General features: G+C 69.9%; 2 protein-coding genes and 2 non-coding genes across 4 annotated transcripts; all 4 read left to right on the top strand.

Moving 5' to 3' along the window:
* The first annotated feature begins 4352 nt into the window (after positions 1-4352).
* FHIP1B (FHF complex subunit HOOK interacting protein 1B) lies at positions 4353-13618 on the top strand. The gene is made up of 14 exons (XM_054293754.1): positions 4353-4389; positions 4771-4812; positions 6704-6965; positions 7044-7292; positions 7667-8053; positions 8995-9153; positions 9233-9319; positions 9434-9601; positions 9771-9850; positions 10037-10209; positions 10855-11799; positions 11868-12046; positions 12317-12479; positions 13268-13618. The coding sequence occupies exons 3-14, from the start codon at positions 6828-6830 to the stop codon at positions 13537-13539; spliced, it is 3000 nt and encodes a 999-aa protein (XP_054149729.1). The 5' UTR covers positions 4353-4389; positions 4771-4812; positions 6704-6827; the 3' UTR covers positions 13540-13618.
* Positions 13619-15303: 1685 nt separating this feature from the next.
* Positions 15304-17378, top strand: RPS11 (ribosomal protein S11). The gene is made up of 5 exons (XM_054293814.1): positions 15304-15387; positions 16068-16199; positions 16400-16475; positions 16861-16990; positions 17220-17378. The coding sequence occupies exons 1-5, from the start codon at positions 15373-15375 to the stop codon at positions 17341-17343; spliced, it is 477 nt and encodes a 158-aa protein (XP_054149789.1). The 5' UTR covers positions 15304-15372; the 3' UTR covers positions 17344-17378.
* Positions 16548-16631, top strand: LOC128949024 (small nucleolar RNA SNORD35). Its single transcript, XR_008484175.1, has one exon. It is a non-coding gene; the product is annotated as a small nucleolar RNA SNORD35 (small nucleolar RNA).
* LOC128949025 (small nucleolar RNA SNORD35) lies at positions 17044-17133 on the top strand. The gene has a single exon (XR_008484176.1). It is a non-coding gene; the product is annotated as a small nucleolar RNA SNORD35 (small nucleolar RNA).
* Positions 17379-19482: the final 2104 nt, after the last annotated feature.

Below are 19482 nucleotides of genomic sequence, written 5' to 3' on the forward strand. Positions count from 1 at the left end.
CCTGGGCAGCCCCTGTGCCCTGAGGGGAGCCTGTGCCCCCCCAGGGCCATACATGCCACGGGGACCTCGTGCCCCAATGCGACCCCGTGCCCTGAGGGGCCCCTGCACCGTGGGGGTACCGTGTGCTTTGGGAGCGCCTGGCACGTCACTGGGACCCTGTGCCCTGTGGGGACCCTGTGCCTTGGAGGGGCCCTGTGCCTTGGAGGGGCCCTGCATCCCAGTGCGACCCTGTCCTCCTGCGGAGCCTGGCTCCTGTGCCCTGGGGGCACCCTGCACCTCGGAGGGACCCTGTGCCCTGGGGGGACCGTGTGCCCTGAGGACAGCCCGTGCCTCGGTTGAACCCTGCACTCTGGTGGGGCCCTGTCCCCCGGTAGGACCCTGTGGGCCGGCAGGCTGCTGCGGTGAGGCCGTTCCTGCTGTCCCGTCTGCCCGCAGTGCCCCATCTGCCCGCACGGCTCCATCCCGCACTGCCCTGTCCCGCACGGCTCCATCCCGCACTGCCCTGTCCCTCCCCGCTCCGTCCCTCCCCGCCCTGTCCCTCCCCGCCCTGTCCCGCACGGCTCCATCCCGCACTGCCCTGTCCCTCCCCGCCCTGTCCCGCACGGCTCCATCCCGCACTGCCCTGTCCCTCCCCGCCCTGTCCCGCCCCGCTCCATCCCGCAGCTGCAGCCGCCCCTCGAGGCGCCGGACGCGCAGGGCCATGCGCAGGGCACCGGCCTCCAGCTGTGCCAGCAGCCGCGCCGCCCGCGTCTGGAGCCCCTCCAGGGCCGCCTCCAGCCCCCGCAGCCGCCGCTCCGCCTCGGCCTCGGCCGCCAGCGCCGCCGCCTCGGCCCCGGTGTCCAGCTGGCCCGTGCGGAGCAGCAGCTCCCGGCCCTTGGCCTCCATGGCGGCGCGGGCGCTGGGGAACTCGGCCAGCACCTCCGCCAGGTCCTCCTTGCCCAGGCAGAAGAGGTCCGAGTAGCCGACGCTCAGGACGCTGGCCGTGCGCCGGTTCCCGGCCACGTTGCCTGCGGGGCGGGGGCCGTGAGCCGAGGGCAGCGCGCCGGGCGGGGCGCCGGGGCGCGGCGCGGGGCTCACCCTTGATGTCGATGAGGCTGATCTCGCCGAAGTAGAGCCCCGCGCCCAGCACGGCCAGCCGCGTGACGCCGTCGGCGGCCAGCACGGCCAGGCGGCCCTCGCGGATGAAGTACATCTCCCGGCCCACGTCCCCGCGCCGGCACACGAACTCGCCGGGCCCGAAGACCTGCGGCCGCAGGCGCAGCACCAGCTGCCGCAGCACGCCGCGCTCCCAGCCGCGGAACAGCCCCACCCGCCGCAGGGCCGCCAGGTGCACGCCGGCCGCCACCTCGGCGCGCAGCCCCCGCGGCAGGTGCCGCAGCGCCCGCCACTCGGCCGGCGGCTCGCGCTGCGCCCGCAGGTGCTGGTGCCAGCGCGCCACCCGCGCCGCCAGCCGCCCGCCCGCGCCCCGCGCCCGCAGGTACCGCCGCACCGGGCCCGCCGCGGGGTACAGCGCGCTGCCCGCCGAGCTCAGGTTGACGATGACGGCGCTGATGCTGCCGGTGACGGTGGCGAAGCCCAGCACGGCCAGGAGGAAGCCGGCGATGAGGAAGAGGAGCTCCTCCTCGCGCCGCGCCGGCGGTGTGTCGCCCACCATGGCCAGCACCAGCGTGGAGATGTAGAAACTGTGCAAGTAGCGGCGCAGCGGCCGCGGGGAGCTGGGGCACACCCAGGGGTCGGCGCCCAGCCCCAGGTGTGCCGACAGCGCGAAGTAGAGGCAGGCGTGCCAGTGGATGCCCAGCAGCAGGTACAGCATCAGCTTGGCCATGCGGAAGGCGTTGGGCCATCCCGTGCGCGTCTCGCACCGGTCGAAGGCCTCGAAGAGCCGCGGCACCCGCAGGCAGCGGTTGGCACGGGCCGCCGGCACCCCCGGCACCCTCGGCACCCCCGGGAGCAGGCACAGCAGCTCGGTGGGCAGCACGGCCGCCACGTCCCAGGGGAAGCTCCAGGAGCCCAGATAGCGCCGCCGCGTCCGCCTGGCGTCCCGCACCAGGATCCCGTCCTCCAGGAACCCTGGTGGGCAGCCAGGGCAGCCGTGGCACCCCGGGCACCCAGCCCTGCAGGACAGGGGCTGCTCCCGTGATGGCAGAGGGGACCACGCAGTGCCCAGCCCGGGGCACAGGGAGGCACAGGAACCCTGGGTGGGCACCCTCGGGAGGTCGCTGGTGGCTCCCTGGGCTGCCATGGGGCTGGAGGGTGAGGGTGGGTGAGAGACTCGAGACCACCCGCCCAGACACCCTCTGTGTGGGGTTGGTGGTGGCTGTACCAGGTGGGACTGCACACGTGTGTATGTACACACCTGCACGTGTGTGTGTATGTGTGTGTGTACACACCTGTACCTGTGCGTCTGTGTGTGAGTGTACACACCTGTGTGTCTGTGAGGTTACACGCCTGTGTCTGTGTGTGTACCTGCGTGTCTGCGTACACACCTGTACCTGTGTGTGTGTCTGTGTGTACCCGTGTGTCCGTGTGTCTGTCTGCGTGTCCGTACCTGTGTGGAGGTGCACGGCCATGTCCAGCAGGTACAGCGCATCGCTGAGCCCGTCCAGGGCCTGCCACAGCCCCGCGTGTGCCTCCTGCACCTCGGGGAAGCAGCACCTGGGGTACGAGTGGGGCATGGCTGGGACGGGGCCGGGACACCCCCACCCCAACCCCAACCGCACTGCCTGGCACCTGAGGATGAGGACGACCCAGTTGTAAAGGATGGGCAGCACCATGAGGCTGATCCATCGGTAGTGCCAGTCCCCGGCAGGGTCCAGGGTCCAGTTCCGGGGGGTGGCAGTGCGGCTAGAGGCACAGAGGGACCGGGGGTCACTCTGTCCCCATTTGGGGTCCAGTTCTGGGGGGTGGCAGTGCATCTGAGGGTGTAGAGGGACCGGGGTTCACTCTGTCCCCATTTGGGGTCCAGGGTCCAGTTCCGGGGGGTGGCAGTGCGGCTGGGGACACAGAGGGACCTGGGGTCACTCTGTCCCCATTTGGGGTCCAGTTCTGTGGAGTGGCAGTCCGGCAGGGAGCACAGGGGGACCGGGGGCCCCTCTGTCCCCATTTGGGGTCCCTCTGTCCCCGCTCAGCCCGGCTGCCGGTGGCTCCGAGGCTCAGCCGCCCCCCAGCACGGGTGGGACTCAGGGGGTCCCTGCGGCGCCCCTCCCCCACGCCCGCAGGAGGCGGCCGTGCCCCGCTCACCCCGTGCCGTGTCCGGTGCCGGTGCCGGTGCCAGTCCGGGCTGCGGCCATGGCTCAGCGGTGCTGCCGGGATGGAGCCCGGCTCAGCGGCGGGACAGGACGGAGCCGGGGGTCCCGGTGGGGTCCTTCTCAGCGGGGATCCCGTGCGTCCCGGTAACCGGGGGTCCTGCACACCTGAGCACCTGCCGGGCGCTGCCGCCGGCCCCGGTGCCGGGCGCGGCTCATCCAGGGGACCCGCGGCTCCTGCGACACCGGGCGTGTCCCAGCAACGAGGGGTCCCCAGGGCACCGCTGGCCCCGGGGACACCTAGGCGGAGCAGTCGCCGTGCCAGCTCCGCCGGGCACGCCGGGGCACGGAGCCGCGGCCACGTGTGCGGGGCCCGGGTGAGCTCCGGGAACAACAGCCGGTGCCAGGCAGCGCCCGGGGCAGAGGCGGCGGCTCCCGGCACCTGGCACGGGCTGCCTGGCACAGAGGTGCCCGGTACAAGGTTATCTGGCACAAGGTGCCCAGGGCCAGGGAGGGCGCGTTTCTGGGGTGCCCGGCAGAGGGGTTCTGGGGGTCCCGGTACCGGGGTGCCCGGTTCCGAGGCGCTCAGTTCCGGGGAGTGCAGCGTGCAGGTGTTATCCGGTGCAGGGTTACTGAGGTATCCGGTTATCCGGTGCAGGGTTACCCGGTACCGGGGTGCCCAGTCACGGGGGTGCCAGTACAGGGGTGGCTGGGCAGCGCGGTGCCCGGTTCCGAGTGGTGCCCGTGCTGGGGCTGTCGGTGCCGGGAGTCCCGGCAGCTCGGTACCCGGTTACCGCTGCCCGGTTCGGAGGGCTTCCCGGTTTCTGGGGATGCCCCGCTCCGGGGGTGCTGGTGCAGGGTACCCGGTGCCGGGGTGTCCCGGTACCGCCTGTCCCTGATCCCGGGTCCCGGCTCCCACGCGCCCCGGCCCCGCCCCACTCACGGCCTAGCCAATGAACGCTCGGGCTTTCACGGAGAGACCACGCCCACCGAGGGATGTAGGCGTGTCCCCGTGCCACGGTGGGCGTGTCCCCGTGCCGTGGTGGGCGTGGCCGTGCCGCGGTGGGCGTGGCCGCGCGCGCGGTGCGTCGGGCGCGGCGGGAAGATGGCGTCGGGAGCGCGGGGCCCGTGGCGGGGGCGGGCGGTGAGCGGCGGCGCCGGGCGGACCGGGAGCGGCCGGGGGGCGCCGGAGCCCCGGCGATGGGGACGCGGCGAGAGGGGGCAGCGGGAGGGGGAGTGCGGGGAGCGGGGCGGGCCGCGGGGCAGGTCCGGCCGCCCTTGTGCCGCGGTGCCGGGGTGCCCGGGCCGCCGCCCGCCCTTGGCCGCGCGGGGCCGGAGGGACCGGCCCGGCCCGGGCGGTGTCGAGGGCGAGGGGCCGCGGCGGGCACGGGTCCGGGCGGGCCGCAGTGCCCAGGGGCGAGGGGCCCCGTCCTGCGGAGGCCCGCGGAGTGCCGGGGGGTCCCGGGGGTGCCGGGGGGTCCCGGGGTCCCGGCCCCGCGCCCGACGCCTCCTGTGCCCTCCCCAGGTGCGGCGCTGACGGGACGGGACCGCCGCGACCTTGACCCAGGTAGGCGGCCCGGCCCCGCGGCATGCAGGGGCCCCGCTACGGGTGACCCCGGAGCCCGAGGGCGTCCCGGTTCCTGCCATGGTGCCGGTGCTCCGCGGCTCCGGGACTGAGGATGCCCGAGCGAGCAGCGCCTTCCGCGGGCTGGGGAACCGCGGCCCCGGGCTGTGACAGCCCCTCGCCTCACCCGCACCGCCCTGGCAGCCCCTCGGTGACCCCCGCACGGTGCTTCGGTTCCCGGGTGCACCGGGGGGGCCGGCGCTCGTCGCCCACAGCCTCCTGGCACCGGGAGCCGTCCTCTGCCCGTGGTGGCCGTGCCCCGGTGGCCCTGTCCCTGCCCTGGTGGCACCTGGTGTCCCTGTGCCCTCGATGTCCTGCCTGCAGTGGCCCTGTCCCTGCCCTGGTGGCACCCGATCACCCCCAGTGCTCTGGGTACTTGCTGCCTGGGCAGGTGCCCTCCCACCTCTGCCCGTCCTGGTGACACTGGGGTGACATTGGGGTGGTGCCACGGCCCTGTGCTGTGCCCCAGTGGCTGGGTGCTTTGGCATGTGACAGGCACAGCCAGCTTGGGGTGAGGGGCACTGGTGCAGGACAGGAGCGGTGGCAGCGGGTGTCCCTGTCCCAGCAGCACGGCTCTGGCCGTGTGTCACACGGGTCCCTGCGCAGGGACACCGCGCCGTGGCCTTTGCCTCTGTTCCTGCAGGGCCGCAGTGCTGGTGGCAGGGCTGGCACTGCCCTGGCATTCAGTGGCTCTAACTTTAGCAGCCACACGAGCACCGGCTGTGGGTGGGACGGGCTGAGCGGGGTATAAATAGACAGGCTCTGCCTGTGCTGTGTCCCACTGCCCCAGCTTCAGCCACTTTCCCTTCCTGCCTCTGTGGTTTGGGGCGTCTTTAATGGCTCTTTCACTTCCCCAAGCGCCGTGTTAGGGCTGTGGCACTGCCTCTCAAAGCCGCTGCCCTCCCCACGAGCTGGTGGGGAACTGGGGGCCCCTGTGGTGTCTCTGTGCCCCTGGCACACCGGGGCTGTGGCTCTGGTGCTCAGTGGCAGTGCTGGTGCTGGGGCACGGGGCACTATAAATATCCTGGCAGCGCTGCCGTGGGTGCTGCTGAGCATGGGGGTGGGCAACTGTCCCAGCTGTCCTGGTGTCCCCGTGGCTGTTGGGCACGCCCCACACCCATGCTGGGCCGGTTCCCAGTTTAAAGTCCAGTCCTGGGCGTGAGCAGGGCTGGGATACAGAGTCCTGCAGCCATCACTGCTCCGGCACGCTTGCCCGGCCCAGTTGCCACTGCTGTCCCTCCTGCCTGCCTTTCCTCTTGATTGCCTTCCTTTCCTCCTGACTTTCTTCCTTCCTGGTTTCCCTCCTCTTCCCCTTTCTGCTTCCCTCCCCGCTGCTGGCCGTGGTTGGGCTGGGTGAGGTTGGGCTGGCTGGGGTTGGGCCGGGTGAGGTTGGGCCGTGGTTGGGCCGGGTGAGGTTGGGCCGGGTGAGGTTGGGCCGGGTGAGGTTGGGCTGGCCGAGGTTGGGCTGGCCATGGTCAGGCTGGCCGTGGTCGGGCTGGGTGAGGTTGGGCTGGCTGGGGTTGGGCCGGGTGAGGTTGGGCCGTGGTTGGGCTGGGTGAGGTTGGGCCGGGTGAGGTTGGGCTGGCCGAGGTTGGGCTGGCCGTGGTCAGGCTGGCCGTGGTCGGGCTGGGTGAGGTTGGGCTGGCTGGGGTTGGGCCGGGTGAGGTTGGGCCGTGGTTGGGCTGGGTGAGGTTGGGCCGGGTGAGGTTGGGCTGGCCGAGGTTGGGCTGGCCGTGGTCAGGCTGGCCGTGGTCGGGCTGGGTGACTCGGGCTGGCCGTGGTCGGGCTGGCCGTGGTTGGGCCGGGCTCTCTGATGCCCCTGTTGTCCCTGCAGCTCTCTGGCAGCAGCATGGAGACAGGCCCCTGGCCCCCCGCCCGCTGCCCCGTGCCCCCGCGGCGGTGCCAGGCCGCGTGCAGCCCGGCCGGGGCGCCCCGGTGCCGCGCGTGACCCCGCGCCCATGGAGAGGATGAGCTGGCTGAGCAAGCTGACCCCACGGGCGGGCGGGCAGCGAGCCCCCCGCAGCGCCAGCCTGCAGCCCCCCGTCACCGCCGACCCCGAGACCTGCCTCATGGTCTTCAAGAACCACTGGGCGCAGGTGAGCGGGGCTGGGGGCGGCGAGCATCCCCGACCCTGCGGCCCCCGGGGCCCGCTGCTGCCCCTCTCCCTCCCACAGGTGCTGCGGATCCTGGAGCGGCGCGGGAGCAAACCGGCCCCCGACGACCTCAGCGCCGTCCGCAACAACACCTACCAGATGCTGAACCTGCTGGCTGAGGACCGGCCCTGGGGGGACGGGGACAAGGACAGGGCGCAGGGGGACGGGGACGTGGCCTGCGGGCCCATCCTGGAGTTTGTGGCTGCTGAGAACCTGCTGGAGCGGCTCCTGTGCTGGCATCTGCAGGGCGACTTCACCGAGGAGAGGAAGGTCTGAGTGAGGGCTCTGCACTGCTGGGGGGTTTCTGGGGACCTTGGGACAGGCTGGATCCCAAGGGTGAAGGTGCTGGGTTGGGGGTCAGCCAGGCCAAGCGTAGGGCACTGTCCCATGGCAAGTTCAGGTTGGGTTGGGGTTGAGACTGCCCGAGCCATCCTGAAAACTCTGTGGTGCTGTAGGAAATTCCTCATGGAAGGAATTCCCTGCAGCCCTGTCCCAGATGGCGCAGGGCAGTGCTGGGATCCCCAGCCCTGGGGATTTCACAGCCACGTGGATGCGGCACCTGGGCCGAGGCTGAGTGGGCTGGGTGGTGCTGGAGGAGCAGCAGGCCCGGCTGGTCTCTGTACCTTTGCTGTGCCCGTGTGCAGGTGGAGCAGCTGAAGCTGTACGAGATGCTGATCAGCCAGGCCCGGCAGCCCCTGCTGCGGCACAAGCCGGTGCTGACGCCACTGCTGCGCCTGCTGAGCGTGTGCGCCGAGCCCGCCTCGGCCCCGCTGGAGAACAGCCTGGTGCTGCTGCTCAACCAGCTCTGCGTCTCCGTGGCGCGCGAGCCCGCCATCCTGGAGCTCTTCTTCCACAGCCACACGGACCAGGGCCCCGCCAACCTCATCATCTTCTCGCTCCTCATCCCCTTCATCCACCACGAGGGCGCGCGGGGCCAGCAGGCACGGGACGCGCTGCTGCTCATCATGGCCATGTCGGCCAGCAACCGCGCCGTGGCCCAGTCCATCACCGACAACTCCTACTTCTGCCCGGTATGGATCCTCCTGGGGCAGCGTTCCCCTCCTTGTGGGGCAGCGTTCCCTTCCTGGGGCAGCGTTCCCCTCCTGGGGCAGCGTTCCCCTCCCTGTGGGGCAGCGTTCCCCTCCCTGTGGGGCAGCGTTCCTCTCCTCCTGGGGCAGCGCTCCCCTCTATGGGCAGTGTTCTCCTCCTTGTGGGGCAGCGTTCCCCTCCTGGGGCAGCATTCCCCTCCTTGTGGGGCAGCGTTCCCCTCCATGGGCAGTGTTCCCTTCCTTGGGCAGCGTTCCCCTCCCTGTGGGGCAGCGTTCCTCTCCTGGGGCAGCGTTCCCCTCCTGGGGCAGCGTTGCTCTCCTCCTGGGGCAGCGTTCCCCTCCCTGTGGGGCAGCGTTCCCCTGCTCAGAGCAGTGTTCCCCTCCCCAGGACTGTGCTGGGACCCTGCACTGCTGGCACAGGCTTGGGCAAGAGCCGTGGACAGGCCTAGAGGGAAAAGTCCTGCCCTGGCCTGGGGATGGTGGAGGACAGGGCTGGGGATTATGAGGGACTTGGGAATGATGGAAGCTGAGTGACGGAGAGCTTGCAAATGATAGAGGGCTTGGAGATGGTGGGGGGTCTGGGGGTGATGGAAGGTGTGCAAGTGATGGGAGGCTTGGAGGTGACAGAGTAGCCTGGAGATGATGGAGAGCTTGGGGATGAGGGGCCTGGGAGCAGGGTGCTTGGGGATGATGGGGGGACTTGGTGGTGGTGGGAGGCTTGGAGATGGTGGAGGGCCCAGCGCTGGGCTGGGGATGAGGGTGCCACTCCCGGGGTCAGTGGTGGGTGCAGGGCCCAGCCCAGCTGCCCTGCCTGGAGCGCTGCAGTGGGGCAGGGCTGTGGGGCAGGCTCCTGGGCTTTGGGGAGGGCTGGCTGGGTGCAGCGGCCGGAGGGGCTGCGGGGCAGCAGAGCACGTGTGTTCCAGGTGCTGGCCACGGGCCTGAGCGCCCTGTACTCCTCCCTGCCCCGCAAGATCGAGGTGCGAGGGGACGACTGGCACTTCCTGCGGCGCGAGGACTGGATCGGCGTCTCCTCCCTCGTGCTCTTCATGAACTCGCTCGAGTTCTGCAACGCCGTCATCCAGGTGGGGCTGAGGGGCTGCGAGGGGCCGAGAGGGGCTCCCGGCCCCACAGGGGCTGCCTGACCCCCCTGCGGCCCCTCAGGTCGCCCACCCGCTGGTGCAGAAGCAGTTGGTGGATTACGTCCACAACGGGTTCCTTGTGCCCGTCATGGGGCCCGCGCTGCACAAGGTGAGGGACCCCCCGAGCAGGGTTGGGATGGGGGTCTCCTGCCCGTGCCACAGCCCCTGCGGGTGGGCAGGGCCCCGTGGTGCCCGTCCCCAGCTGCCCGTGCCCCTCGTGCAGACCTCGGTGGAGGAGATGATTGCGAGCACGGCGTACCTGGACCTGTTCCTGCGCAGCGTCAGCGAGACGGCGCTGCTGAAAACCTTCCTGCGCTTCGTGCTGCTGCACCGGCACGACAACACCACCATCCTGGACACGCTGGTGGGCCGCATCAACAGCAATTCCCGGGTGAGCCCCGTGCCCCCTCGGCCCCCCAGCACCCTGTCATCATCCTTACCCATCCCCAGTGTCCCCATCCCTGTGCCATTCCCGTCCCCTTCCCCTGTCCTGCCATGGGGTGGGTGGCACTGCCCCCTGCCCGCTCTGCCGCCCCTCTGACACCTTGCGCTGTCCCCAGCTGTGCATGGTGTCCCTGAGCCTCTTCCGGACACTGCTCAGCCTCAACTGCGAGGATGTGATGCTGCAGCTGGTGCTCAGGTGAGGGGTGAGGTCACCTGCTGCTGGCCCACTCTGGGGCTCCTCTGGGATGGGCCTGGGGTGTTGTCCCAGGTGAGCATGCGGATGTGAGGCAGCCACATCATCTGCCCCACTGTGAAGGGGCTGGGGTCCTGTGCAGGGTCCCCATGTGTCCCCTGCAGCTGCCCTGTGCCACCCTGCCCGCAGGTACCTGCTGCCCTGCAGCCACGTGATGCTGAGCCAGAAGCGGGCGGTGCGGGACCTGGACATCTACGGGAAGACAGCGGCCAAGTTCCTGTCCCTGATCCCGCGCTGCTGCCGGCCCGAGAGCCCCCCGCCGCCCCGCGACCGGGATGAGGAGCCCCCTGCCCGGGCCAGGGGTACGCCACTGCGGCCCTCAGAGCCCCCACAGCCTCCCCGTGGCCCTTTGGACACTGTACCAGCACTGAGCCCTCTCCCAGGGTCCCTACAGCCCCTCAGACTCCTTTCCTACCCTGGCTTGGCACTGAGCTGTCCCATGCTGTCCCTGTGGCCCTTAGACCCCATCCCCCTCCTGGCCTGATGTGGGGCCCTCTCCTGGGGTCTCTGTGGTCACTTGTAACCTGCCCCTGCTCCAGCTTGTTGATAGTCCCAGCTGTGCCATCCCTATGGCCCCCTCAAACCATGGCCTATCCTATCCCATTGCTGAGCTCTGTCTTGCTGTCCCCTTGGACCCCGTCCCAGCTCAGCATGAACCCCTGGTGCCATTCCTGTGGCAGCTTGAGCCCCATCCCCACCCCATCCTGCCACAGTCCCCCGTGCCGTGCCATGCCATGCCATGCCATGCCATCTCCCCGCATACCCAAGCCTGTCCTGGCACTGGGCTCTCCTGTGCCACCTCTGCAGCCGCTGGGACCTCGTTCCTCCGCCAGCCGAGCCTTGTGCCACCACCCCTGTGGCACCTGGAATTCCCCCAGCCCCAGCCTGGTGTTGACTCCTGGTCCTGACCCCCGTGCTGAGCCCGGTGCTGCCCCGTGTCCCCGCAGGCCACGGCAGCCCCGGCGCAGACGCGGCCCCGGCCCCGAAGCCCTCGACGCCGTCGCGCCTGTCGTTCTTCATGCGCCAGGCCAGCGGTGCGGCGCCCGCCGAGGCCGCGGCCCCCCGCTCGCCCGGGCCCCCCGCGGGCAGCCCGGCCCGGCCCGGGCCCCGGGACGAGGTGGCCGAGCTGGACAGGAACTACCTGGAGTACCTGCGGGACGCGCGGCACAGCATCGACCGCTGCGCCTGGGCCTGCCGCGTGTGGTCGGCGCCGTACGACGGCGAGGAGCCGCGCGCCCCCGAGCCCGACAGCCCCCCGGGCCGGCCCCCCGGGCCCCCCACGCCGCGGACTAAGAAGCGGGGGCTGCCCGAGGAGGGGGCGCGGGAGGCGCCGGGGGGGGCTCTGGGGGACGACGAGCCGCGGGCGGGGGGGCCCGGGCCCGAGCCCCGCGAGGGGGGGCCGCTGCTGAACGGGGCGCACGGGGCGGCCGAGGCGGGGCGGCCCGAGGGGGACGTGGCCGTGAAGAAGGTGCGCCGCAGCCCCCAGGGCGAGGGGGAGGGCGGCGGGAGCGCTCCGAACGGGGCCGCCGGGGCGCGGCCGCCCGGCTGGGAGCCCCTGCCCTCGGTGGACTCGCTGCTCGAGGAGCTGCTGGCCCGCGTGCCCGCCGAGCCTCCGGGCGCCGGCGTCTCCATCGAGACCTTCACCGAGGAGCTGCGGGAGATCGAGGCCGAGATGCAGAACGGGGGCGTGGGGGGCGCCCCGGCCGCCCCCCCGGAGCCCCCCGAGCCGCCCCTGTCCCACGAGGAGGAGGAGGCCTTCGCCAGCTTCGCCGCGCTGCCCGAGGGGGACGCGGGCCCCGGGCGGGCGCCGCCGCGGCCCCCGGACCCTCTGGCGCAGGTGGTGGCCAGCCCGCCGCGGGCGGTGGGGCCGCCCCCCAGCCAGCCCTTCACAGGTGGGCACGGGGGCACGGCGAGGGTCCCGGCTCCCCGCGGGCCCTGCCTGACCCCGCCGTGTCCCCAGGCCCCTTCGTGTCGGTGCTCTTCGGGAAGCTGGAGAACATGCCCCACAACTCGCTCTATGTCAACTTCCTGCTGACCGGGCTGGTGGCCCAGCTGGCCTGCTACCCCCAGCCCCTGCTGCGCTCCTTCCTGCTCAACACCAACATGGTCTTCCAGCCCAGCGTCAAATCCCTGCTCCAGGTATGGCTCCTGGGGAGCCCCTGCCCTCGCGGAGTCACAGGAAGGTGTTAGAAAGGCTTTTAACCCTTTTTAACCCCAAGATTGCTGAGTTCGCCCTGTGCTGCCCAGCCCAGCCCTGCCCCATGTCCCCCATGGCTGGAACCCCCTCTGGATCCCCTGTTACTGTAGAGACTCCCCCCCATTCCCGTTGGGGTACCCTGTGCTGAAGGGAACACTCCATCTGATGGGGGCCCCTGTTCCTGTGGGGACCCCCGTGCTGTGGTCCTGCAGGTGCTGGGCTCGGTGAAGAACAAGATCGAGAGCTTCGCTGCCACTCAAGAGGATTTCCCGGCGCTGCTCTTCAAGGCCAAGAAGTACCTGATTGCCCGGGGGCGGCTGGACTGGGCCGAGGGGCCCGGGGCTGTCCCGGCCCTGCGGCGCACCGACACCCTGGGTGAGGGCATGGCTGGGGCTGGGGTCTGCATGGGGGCTGGGGGCTGCCTGGGGGACTGGGGTCTGCCTGGGGGCTGTCCCGGCCCTGCGGCGCACAGACACCTTGGGTGAGGACATGGCTGGGGCTGGGGTCTGCATGGGGGCTGGGGGCTGCCTGGGGGGCTGGGGGCTGCCTGGAGGGCTGGGGTCTGCATGGGGGCTGGGGGCTGCCTGGGGGCTGTCCCGGCCCTGTGGCGCACAGACACCCTGGGTGAGGACATGGCTGGGGCTGGGGTCTGCATGGGGGGCTGCAGGTTCTGCAGGCAGCTGGGACTGGCATATGGGGCTGGGGGCTGTACACTGTGTTGAACAAGGAGCTGGGGGCTGCCCCGTGTGTTGCCCAGGGTCTGGGGTCTGCACAGTGTGTAGTGCAGGGGGTGAGGGCTGCATGGCAGGGCCGGGGTCTGCACAACAGGCTGCATTGTGCAAGGGGCTGGTTGGTGGCTGGTGGGGTGGGCTGGGGGTTGCTTTGGGAGTCTGGTGTGTGGGAGGGGTGAGGGGTCTATGCAGGGACTGGAGAGGGGGCCTGGGGGTTGTGTGTTGTGTGATAAGGAGGGTTGGAGATGGTGCGGGGGAGCTGAGGGCTGCCCTGGGGGCTGAGTACCATCCTGTGTGTGTGCACAGCCACGAGCAGTCCCTGGGCTCTGGGCTGGGGGCTGCGCTGGGGGCAGTGTGCCTGGTGCCTGGGCTGGGGGCTGTGCTGCGCGTCCCTGTCCCCCAGCCCCTGTCCCTGACCCCCCGTGCCCCCAGCCCGCAGCCGGAAGCCGTCCCTGGGGGAGCTGCTACTGCGGCACGCCAACAGCCCGACGCGGGCGCGGCAGGCGGCGCAGCTGGCGCTGCAGGGGCTGCGGGACGGGGGGCTGCACCCCCTGGGACCCCCGGCGCGGCACGGCGAGGCCCTGCGAGTGCGCAACGCCGTCTACTGCGCCGTCATCTTCAGCGAGTTCCTCAAGGAGCTGGCTGCCATCGCCCAGGCCCACGCCGTCACCTCGCCGTTCCTCACCGAGCCCCCCGAGGAGTGAGCCCCCTTTTTAACCCGGACCTTTTTAATTTATTGGGGCGGCGCGGGGCCGGGCCGGGCCGCACCTGGGCCGGCCCCGCCGCCGCCGGGGGAGCAGGGCAGGACCCTGGGGAGCCCCGGGGCTCGCAGGGCGGGGGGCGCGGGGCGGGCTGGCTCTGCCCCCTCGGCCCCGCCGGCCGGCCGCTCTCTATGCAAGCCCCGGGGCTGGGCTGGGCGGGCTGTGCATGGGGAGGGCTGCGTGTCTGTGCCGTGTAAACCCTTGGCAATAAAGGGTCTGATTGAGGGCAGCGCCTCCCGGGGCTCTGTGCGGCGCTCGGCATGGGGGTCAGCCAGGGCACCCCTGCACGGCGGGGTGACTGTCCTGCTGCTGGCCTGGGACAGCCCTGTCTGCTCCCCCCTCGGCTCTGGGGGTCTGTGAGGGTCTGTGGGGGTCTGGGGGCAGCACAGGCCGTGGCTGAGGCTGTGACTGTCAGGGACAGCAGGCAGCTCCTGGAGCAGGTGCCAGCACTGGTCCCCCAGGTGTGGGGTGCCCTCGCCCCCGGGTGCCCCCGCGGTTCCCATCCAGCACCAACCCCTGGGGACACCCCCAGGACCCCTTCATGGCCCTCACACAGAGATTTCCCACTGTTCCTGGGGTGAGGGTGGAGAAGCAGATACTTGGGATGGGATGGGGATGAGGATGGGGGTGGGATGGAATGAGGTTGAAGGGGATGGAACCCCAGTGGTGGGGTCTCCTGAGGGTTCTGGGTGCACCAAGCCCTCTGGGCCATGGCTCCATTCTATGTCCCAAACACCCCCTGGCTGCGTGACCTGTGGGAACAGGGACTGGACAATCTCTGGATTTCAGTACTTCATGTCTTTATTCCTGTGAGTTTCTCCAGCTTTTCTCCAGCTGCACGGGTGCTCCGGGCAGAGTGGGGTGAGCTGTATCCAGCCCTGCCCTAGCAGTGTGCAATGTCAGCCAGCCAGCAAAGGGGCATGGAGCCAGCCTGGGCCAGAAGCTGGGGGTGCTGCCTGCGTTAGCTGCAGTTCCAGCCCTGCAGCCGAGCCTTTTCACAATTGCCAATCCATCTGTGACCAAGTCTCACTCACCTCTTGGGGGTTTTGCCCCCCCTGAGGTCCTGTCTGTAGCAGAGACAGTGCGGCCAGCAAGGCAGGGAAGCGCCCTGTGTGGGCACTGCTGATGCCACACCCCGAGGGCTGGATCCATCAGCTCAGGAAGGACAGGGAGGGGCTGGAGCCTGTCCAAGGCAGGGGTGGAGATTTCCTGAGGGAGCTGGAAGGGGCTGCAGAATCCCTGAGGAGCTGGAAGGGGCTGCAGAATCCCTGAGGGAGCTGGAAGGGGCTGCAGAATCCCTGAGGAGCTGGAAGGGGCTGAGGCTGGAGCAAAGGAGGCTCAGGGGCCCTTGTGGCTCTGCACAAGGCCCTGCCAGGAGGGCACAGCCGGGGGGGTCGGGCTCTGCTGCCAGGGAACAGGGACAGGAGCAGAGGGAGCGGCCTCAGGCTGGGCCAGGGCAGGCTCAGCTGGGACAGCAGCAGCAATTTGCCCATGGAAAGGGAGCTCAGGCCTTGGCAGGGGCTGCCCGGGGGGGTTTGCAGTGCCCATCCCTGCAGGTGTGCCCTGCAGGCGGCACACGGAGGGCACAGCCGGGGCTCTTGGGACTCTCGCGCCCGCTCCGTTCCCGCTCCCCTCAGGAATTCCGGGGCCGTTCCCGCCTTTCCGGCCCCGCCGCGGCACCCCGGCCGCGTGACGTCACTTCCTGCCCCTGGCCCCGCCCCGGGTTAACCCGCGCCCCGCGCGCTCCACGGCCTCTTTCCGGCCGCGCTCGCCAAGATGGCGGACACGCAGGTGGGCGCTGCGCGGGGCCCGCGGGACAGGCCCGGGACAGGCCCGGGATAGCCCGGCACAGGCCCGGGGGGACCCTCAGGGGGTGATACCGGGCCAGCGGTGGTGGGGGCGCGGGGAAGGCGGCCCGGACCGGGGAGGGGCGGCGTGCGGGAGGGGCGCTCGGGGCCTTAAGGGCGTGAGGAGGTGCTGAGGGGGCGGCGTGAGGGATCTCGGTGTGCAGACCCGTTCCCCACGGGGGATCCGTTCCCCAGGTCGGTGGAGCGACGGGGGGCCGGAATCCCGGAGCCGGCGAGGCCGGGGGATGTCTCGATGGGCCGGGGTTTGGGGAGAGGGCGGGTCTCGATGCTCCGGGGTGGCGGGGGAGCACAGAGGGTGCCGCGCTCCGGGGTTCCGGGGCAGCGGAAACCTCCGTGCCCTGGGCTTTACCCATCGCGGGGAGGGGCCGTGGTTCGGGACAGGGGGGCGGAGGAGCGGGCGGAATCCCGGTGCCCCGAGTTTGGGGGAGGGCAGAGGATCCGGTGTCCCGGGGCTGGGGGGAAGGATGTGGGGGCTCGGGGGTTTTGTGGGGTCTCGGTGGCCCGGGGCCGGGCTCGCTCTCGGTGCTGAGTTCCCACCGGGGTGCCCGGCTGCCCCCGGGGCCCGGCTCCCCCGGTGCTGATCCCCGCTGTCCCCGCCCGCAGACGGAACGCGCCTACCAGAAGCAGCCGACGATCTTCCAGAACAAGAAGCGGGTGCTTCTGGGTGAGGGAGGCAAGGAGAAGTTGCCCCGCTACTACCGCAATGTGGGGCTGGGCTTCAAGACCCCCAAGGAGGTGAGGGGGCCTGGGCTGGGGGCTGTGGTGGCCCTGATGTGGGTATGGTGTTTTGGGATGGGTCGGTGGTGGCCTTGGCAGTGCTGCTTGGACTCGAGGCCTCTGCTGGCTTTCCCCCACCTGTGTGTGAGTGTTCTCTGGGCTCTGGTGGCACGTGGGCTGTGTGTGTGTGCCCACCTGGTGCTCACCTGTCTCTGCAGGCCATCGAGGGCACCTACATCGACAAAAAGTGTCCCTTCACGGGCAACGTGTCCATCCGGGGCCGCATTCTCTCAGGTGAGCTGGTGCCTCCACAGAGGAGTGCCGGGGCAGGTAGGCAAGGTAAGCCAGCCCCGAGGGTCCTGGAGCCGCAAATGATGGCAATCTCACGATGGTCTGCCGAGCCCGTGTGGGCATGACGACACTGCCACAAGGCTGTACTGATGCTGTGACAGGACCAGGTGTGCTGGGGGCACGTGGGGTGGGGAGCGTTAGCAGGTGCGTCAGAAGGGTTTGGGGAAGAGCCATAGCAGGGTCTGTAACAGAAACAGGAGGGCTGTGGGCTGACACTGAGGGCCATGAACAAGGGGAGGCTGCCGGAGCTGGTGCCTGTCGCTGCCAGGTGGCACGGGGATCCTGGCAGTGCCCTTGCAGCCCCTCGGGCGCGTGTCCCCTGTTGCAGGTGTGGTGACCAAGATGAAGATGCAGCGCACCATCGTCATCCGCCGCGATTACCTGCACTACATCCGCAAGTACAACCGCTTCGAGAAGCGCCACAAGAACATGTCCGTGCACCTGTCCCCCTGCTTCAGGTGCATGCTGGCCCTGGGCAGGGACACAGCCCGTCCTCCTGGAGCCTGCCCCCAGGTCATGATGTTCAAACTCACGATGGTCTGCAGAGTGCCCCGGCTGAGGGGCTGCTGACAATGCCTCTGGCATCCACTGAACCAGGGGCGGGTTCCAGGCACCGGCTGTGCCAGGAGGAGGCTCTGGGGGCCAGGTGAGCCCCAGGAGCTCCCTGACCCCCAGGTGTCATTGCAGGGACGTGCAGATCGGGGACATCGTGACGGTGGGCGAGTGCCGCCCCCTCAGCAAGACCGTGCGCTTCAACGTGCTCAAGGTGACCAAGGCTGCCGGCACCAAGAAACAGTTCCAGAAGTTCTGACACCTGTGGGAGCAATAAATGTTGGGAAGGTGGAACCCCTTGTGTGTGAGCTGAATGACTTGTGTGTGCTGCAGCCTGGGACTGGTGATGTGTGGGCTCAGGTGTGTGCTGCTGGGCACAGGTCACAGCAGAGGGCTCAGGTGTGTGCTGCTGGGCACAGGTCACAGCAGAGGGCTCAGGTGTGTGCTGCTGGGCACAGGTCACAGCACAAGGCTCAGGTGTGTGCTGCTGGGCACAGGTCACAGCAGAGGGCTCAGGTGTGTGCTGCTGGGCACAGGTCACAGCACAAGGCTCAGGTGTGTGCTGCTGGGCACAGGTCACAGCACAAGGGCACAGCTCAGGTGTGTGCTGCTGGGCACAGGCCACAGCACAAGGGGACACAGCAGCTGCTCTTGTCCCTTGCTGTTCCCCAGGTCAGGTGGTTTGTTCTGGGCTGTGTCTGCCTTCCCAGTGCCGCTGCAGCAGGTGCTGGGGGTGGGTTTGGTAATAATTCAGAGTGTGGAGTGACCTGGTGGTGACAGGGCCAGGGCCTGAGGGTCCTCCTCAGCAGGAATGAGGGGTTCAGCACTGGTGGCAGCGCCTGGGGCCAGCTCTGGCGGTGTCACCTTCACATTGAAGTGTCCAAGGCCGGGTTGGACAGGACTGAAGCACCCTGGTCTCGTGGAAGGTGTCCCTGCCCCTGCGGGGAGGTGGAACTGGGTGAGCCTTAAAGGTCCCTCAGCCCAAACTGATTCCAGGACCTCTGGCTGCCTCGCCTGCTCCAGGTGAGCCCCACAACTTTGGCTGAGGGCTGGAGCTGCAGCTCCAGGGTGGAGCTGGAACCACTTTTCCTGCTCAGACTCCTGAAGGAAAGCTCAGTGTTTGAGGCAAGTTCACATAATTCCCAGCAAATTCAGATTTTTGGGGCTTGGTGGCATCCATGCCTTTGTTCCTGGTCCTGCCAAAACCACGGGGCTGTGCACTGGAAATCAGGGAGCAGTGCAGCACCAGGGACCTGGTCCAGGGACAAACAGGAGAGTTTCCAGCTGGCTGTGGTGTTCCCACTGGTGTCCAGTGCCAGGAGGTGCCAGGAGTGCCTTGGGGCTCATTCCCAGGTGCTGTGAGTGCCCTGGGGCTCATCCCCAGGTGTGCCAGGGGTGCCCCGGGGCTCATCCCCAGGTGTGCCCCGGGGCTCATCCCCAGGTGTGCCAGGAGTGCCCTGGGGCTCATCCCCAGGTGTGCCAGGGGTGCCCCGGGGCTCATCCCCGGGTGCTGTGAGTGCCCTGGGGCTCATCCCCAGGTGTGCCGGGGTGCCCTGGGGCTCATCCCCAGGTGTGCCAGGGGTGCCCCGGGGCTCATCCCCGGGTGTGCCAGGAGTGCCCTGGGGCTCATCCCCGGGTGTGCCAGGGGTGCCCCGGGGCTCATCCCCGGGTGCCAGGGGTGCCCCGGGGCTCATCCCCGGGTGTGCCAGGGGTGGCCCGGGGCTCATCCCCGGGTGTGCCAGGGGTGCCCTGGGGCTCATCCCCAGGTGTGCCAGGGGTGCCCCGGGGCTCATCCCCAGGTGTGCCAGGGTGCCCCGGGGCTCATCCCCAGGTGTGCCAGGGGTGCCCCGGGGCTCATCCCCGGGTGCCATGGGGTCCTGGGTTACCTGAGCCTGCTGTCCTGGGGGCTCCCAGAATGGGGTTGGGTCCTGCTGCAGGGCCCCCCTCACTGTCCAGCTGCAGTCTGTCAGCACTGGGGGGTTTGGGAGCACTGGCCTTGTGCAAACCTCATTTGTGATGATTCCTGTGGCAGCTCTGTGCCCTCAGCTGCCCTGGGCTGGCCCTTCCTGGGGCCAAATGCCACTGGGGTTTTTCTCTGGGGCCTTGGGGATGCTGGGAATGAGCCCCAGGGACACCTTTACCTGAGTCAGAGCCAGGTGAGTGGTGCTGTGCAGCCTTGTGTCCCTGGTCCACCCTCAGGGTCCCTGTCCCACCTCTCCCCCCATTCCCAGCACTCCTGTCCCGTGTCCCTGTCCCACCCTCATGGTCCCTGTCCCACCTCTCCCCCCATTCCCAGCACTCCTGTCCCGTGTCCCTGTCCCACCCTCATGGTCCCTGTCCCTCTCCCGTTCCCAGCACTCCTGTCCCTGTCCCTGTGCCCCCGTTCCCAGCAGCCTGT

Source organism: Melozone crissalis, unplaced genomic scaffold (genome assembly GCF_028551555.1).
Source record: "Melozone crissalis strain CALT ecotype California unplaced genomic scaffold, PUWL_Pcris_2 ptg000187l_1, whole genome shotgun sequence".
Taxonomy (NCBI): Eukaryota; Metazoa; Chordata; class Aves; order Passeriformes; family Passerellidae; genus Melozone; species Melozone crissalis.

Bases quoted from the DNA above. Each gene is read 5' to 3' on its own strand.
- FHIP1B (XM_054293754.1), top strand. From the start codon at position 6,828: ATGGAGAGGATGAGCTGGCTGAGCAAGCTGACCCCACGGGCGGGCGGG. The intron at 6,966-7,043 runs GTGAGCGGGGCT...TCCCTCCCACAG, and splicing joins TCAAGAACCACTGGGCGCAG to GTGCTGCGGATCCTGGAGCG. The intron at 9,154-9,232 runs GTGGGGCTGAGG...GCGGCCCCTCAG, and splicing joins TCTGCAACGCCGTCATCCAG to GTCGCCCACCCGCTGGTGCA.
- RPS11 (XM_054293814.1), top strand. The intron at 16,476-16,860 runs GTGAGCTGGTGC...CCCCTGTTGCAG, and splicing joins CCGGGGCCGCATTCTCTCAG to GTGTGGTGACCAAGATGAAG. The intron at 16,991-17,219 runs GTGCATGCTGGC...GTGTCATTGCAG, and splicing joins CACCTGTCCCCCTGCTTCAG to GGACGTGCAGATCGGGGACA.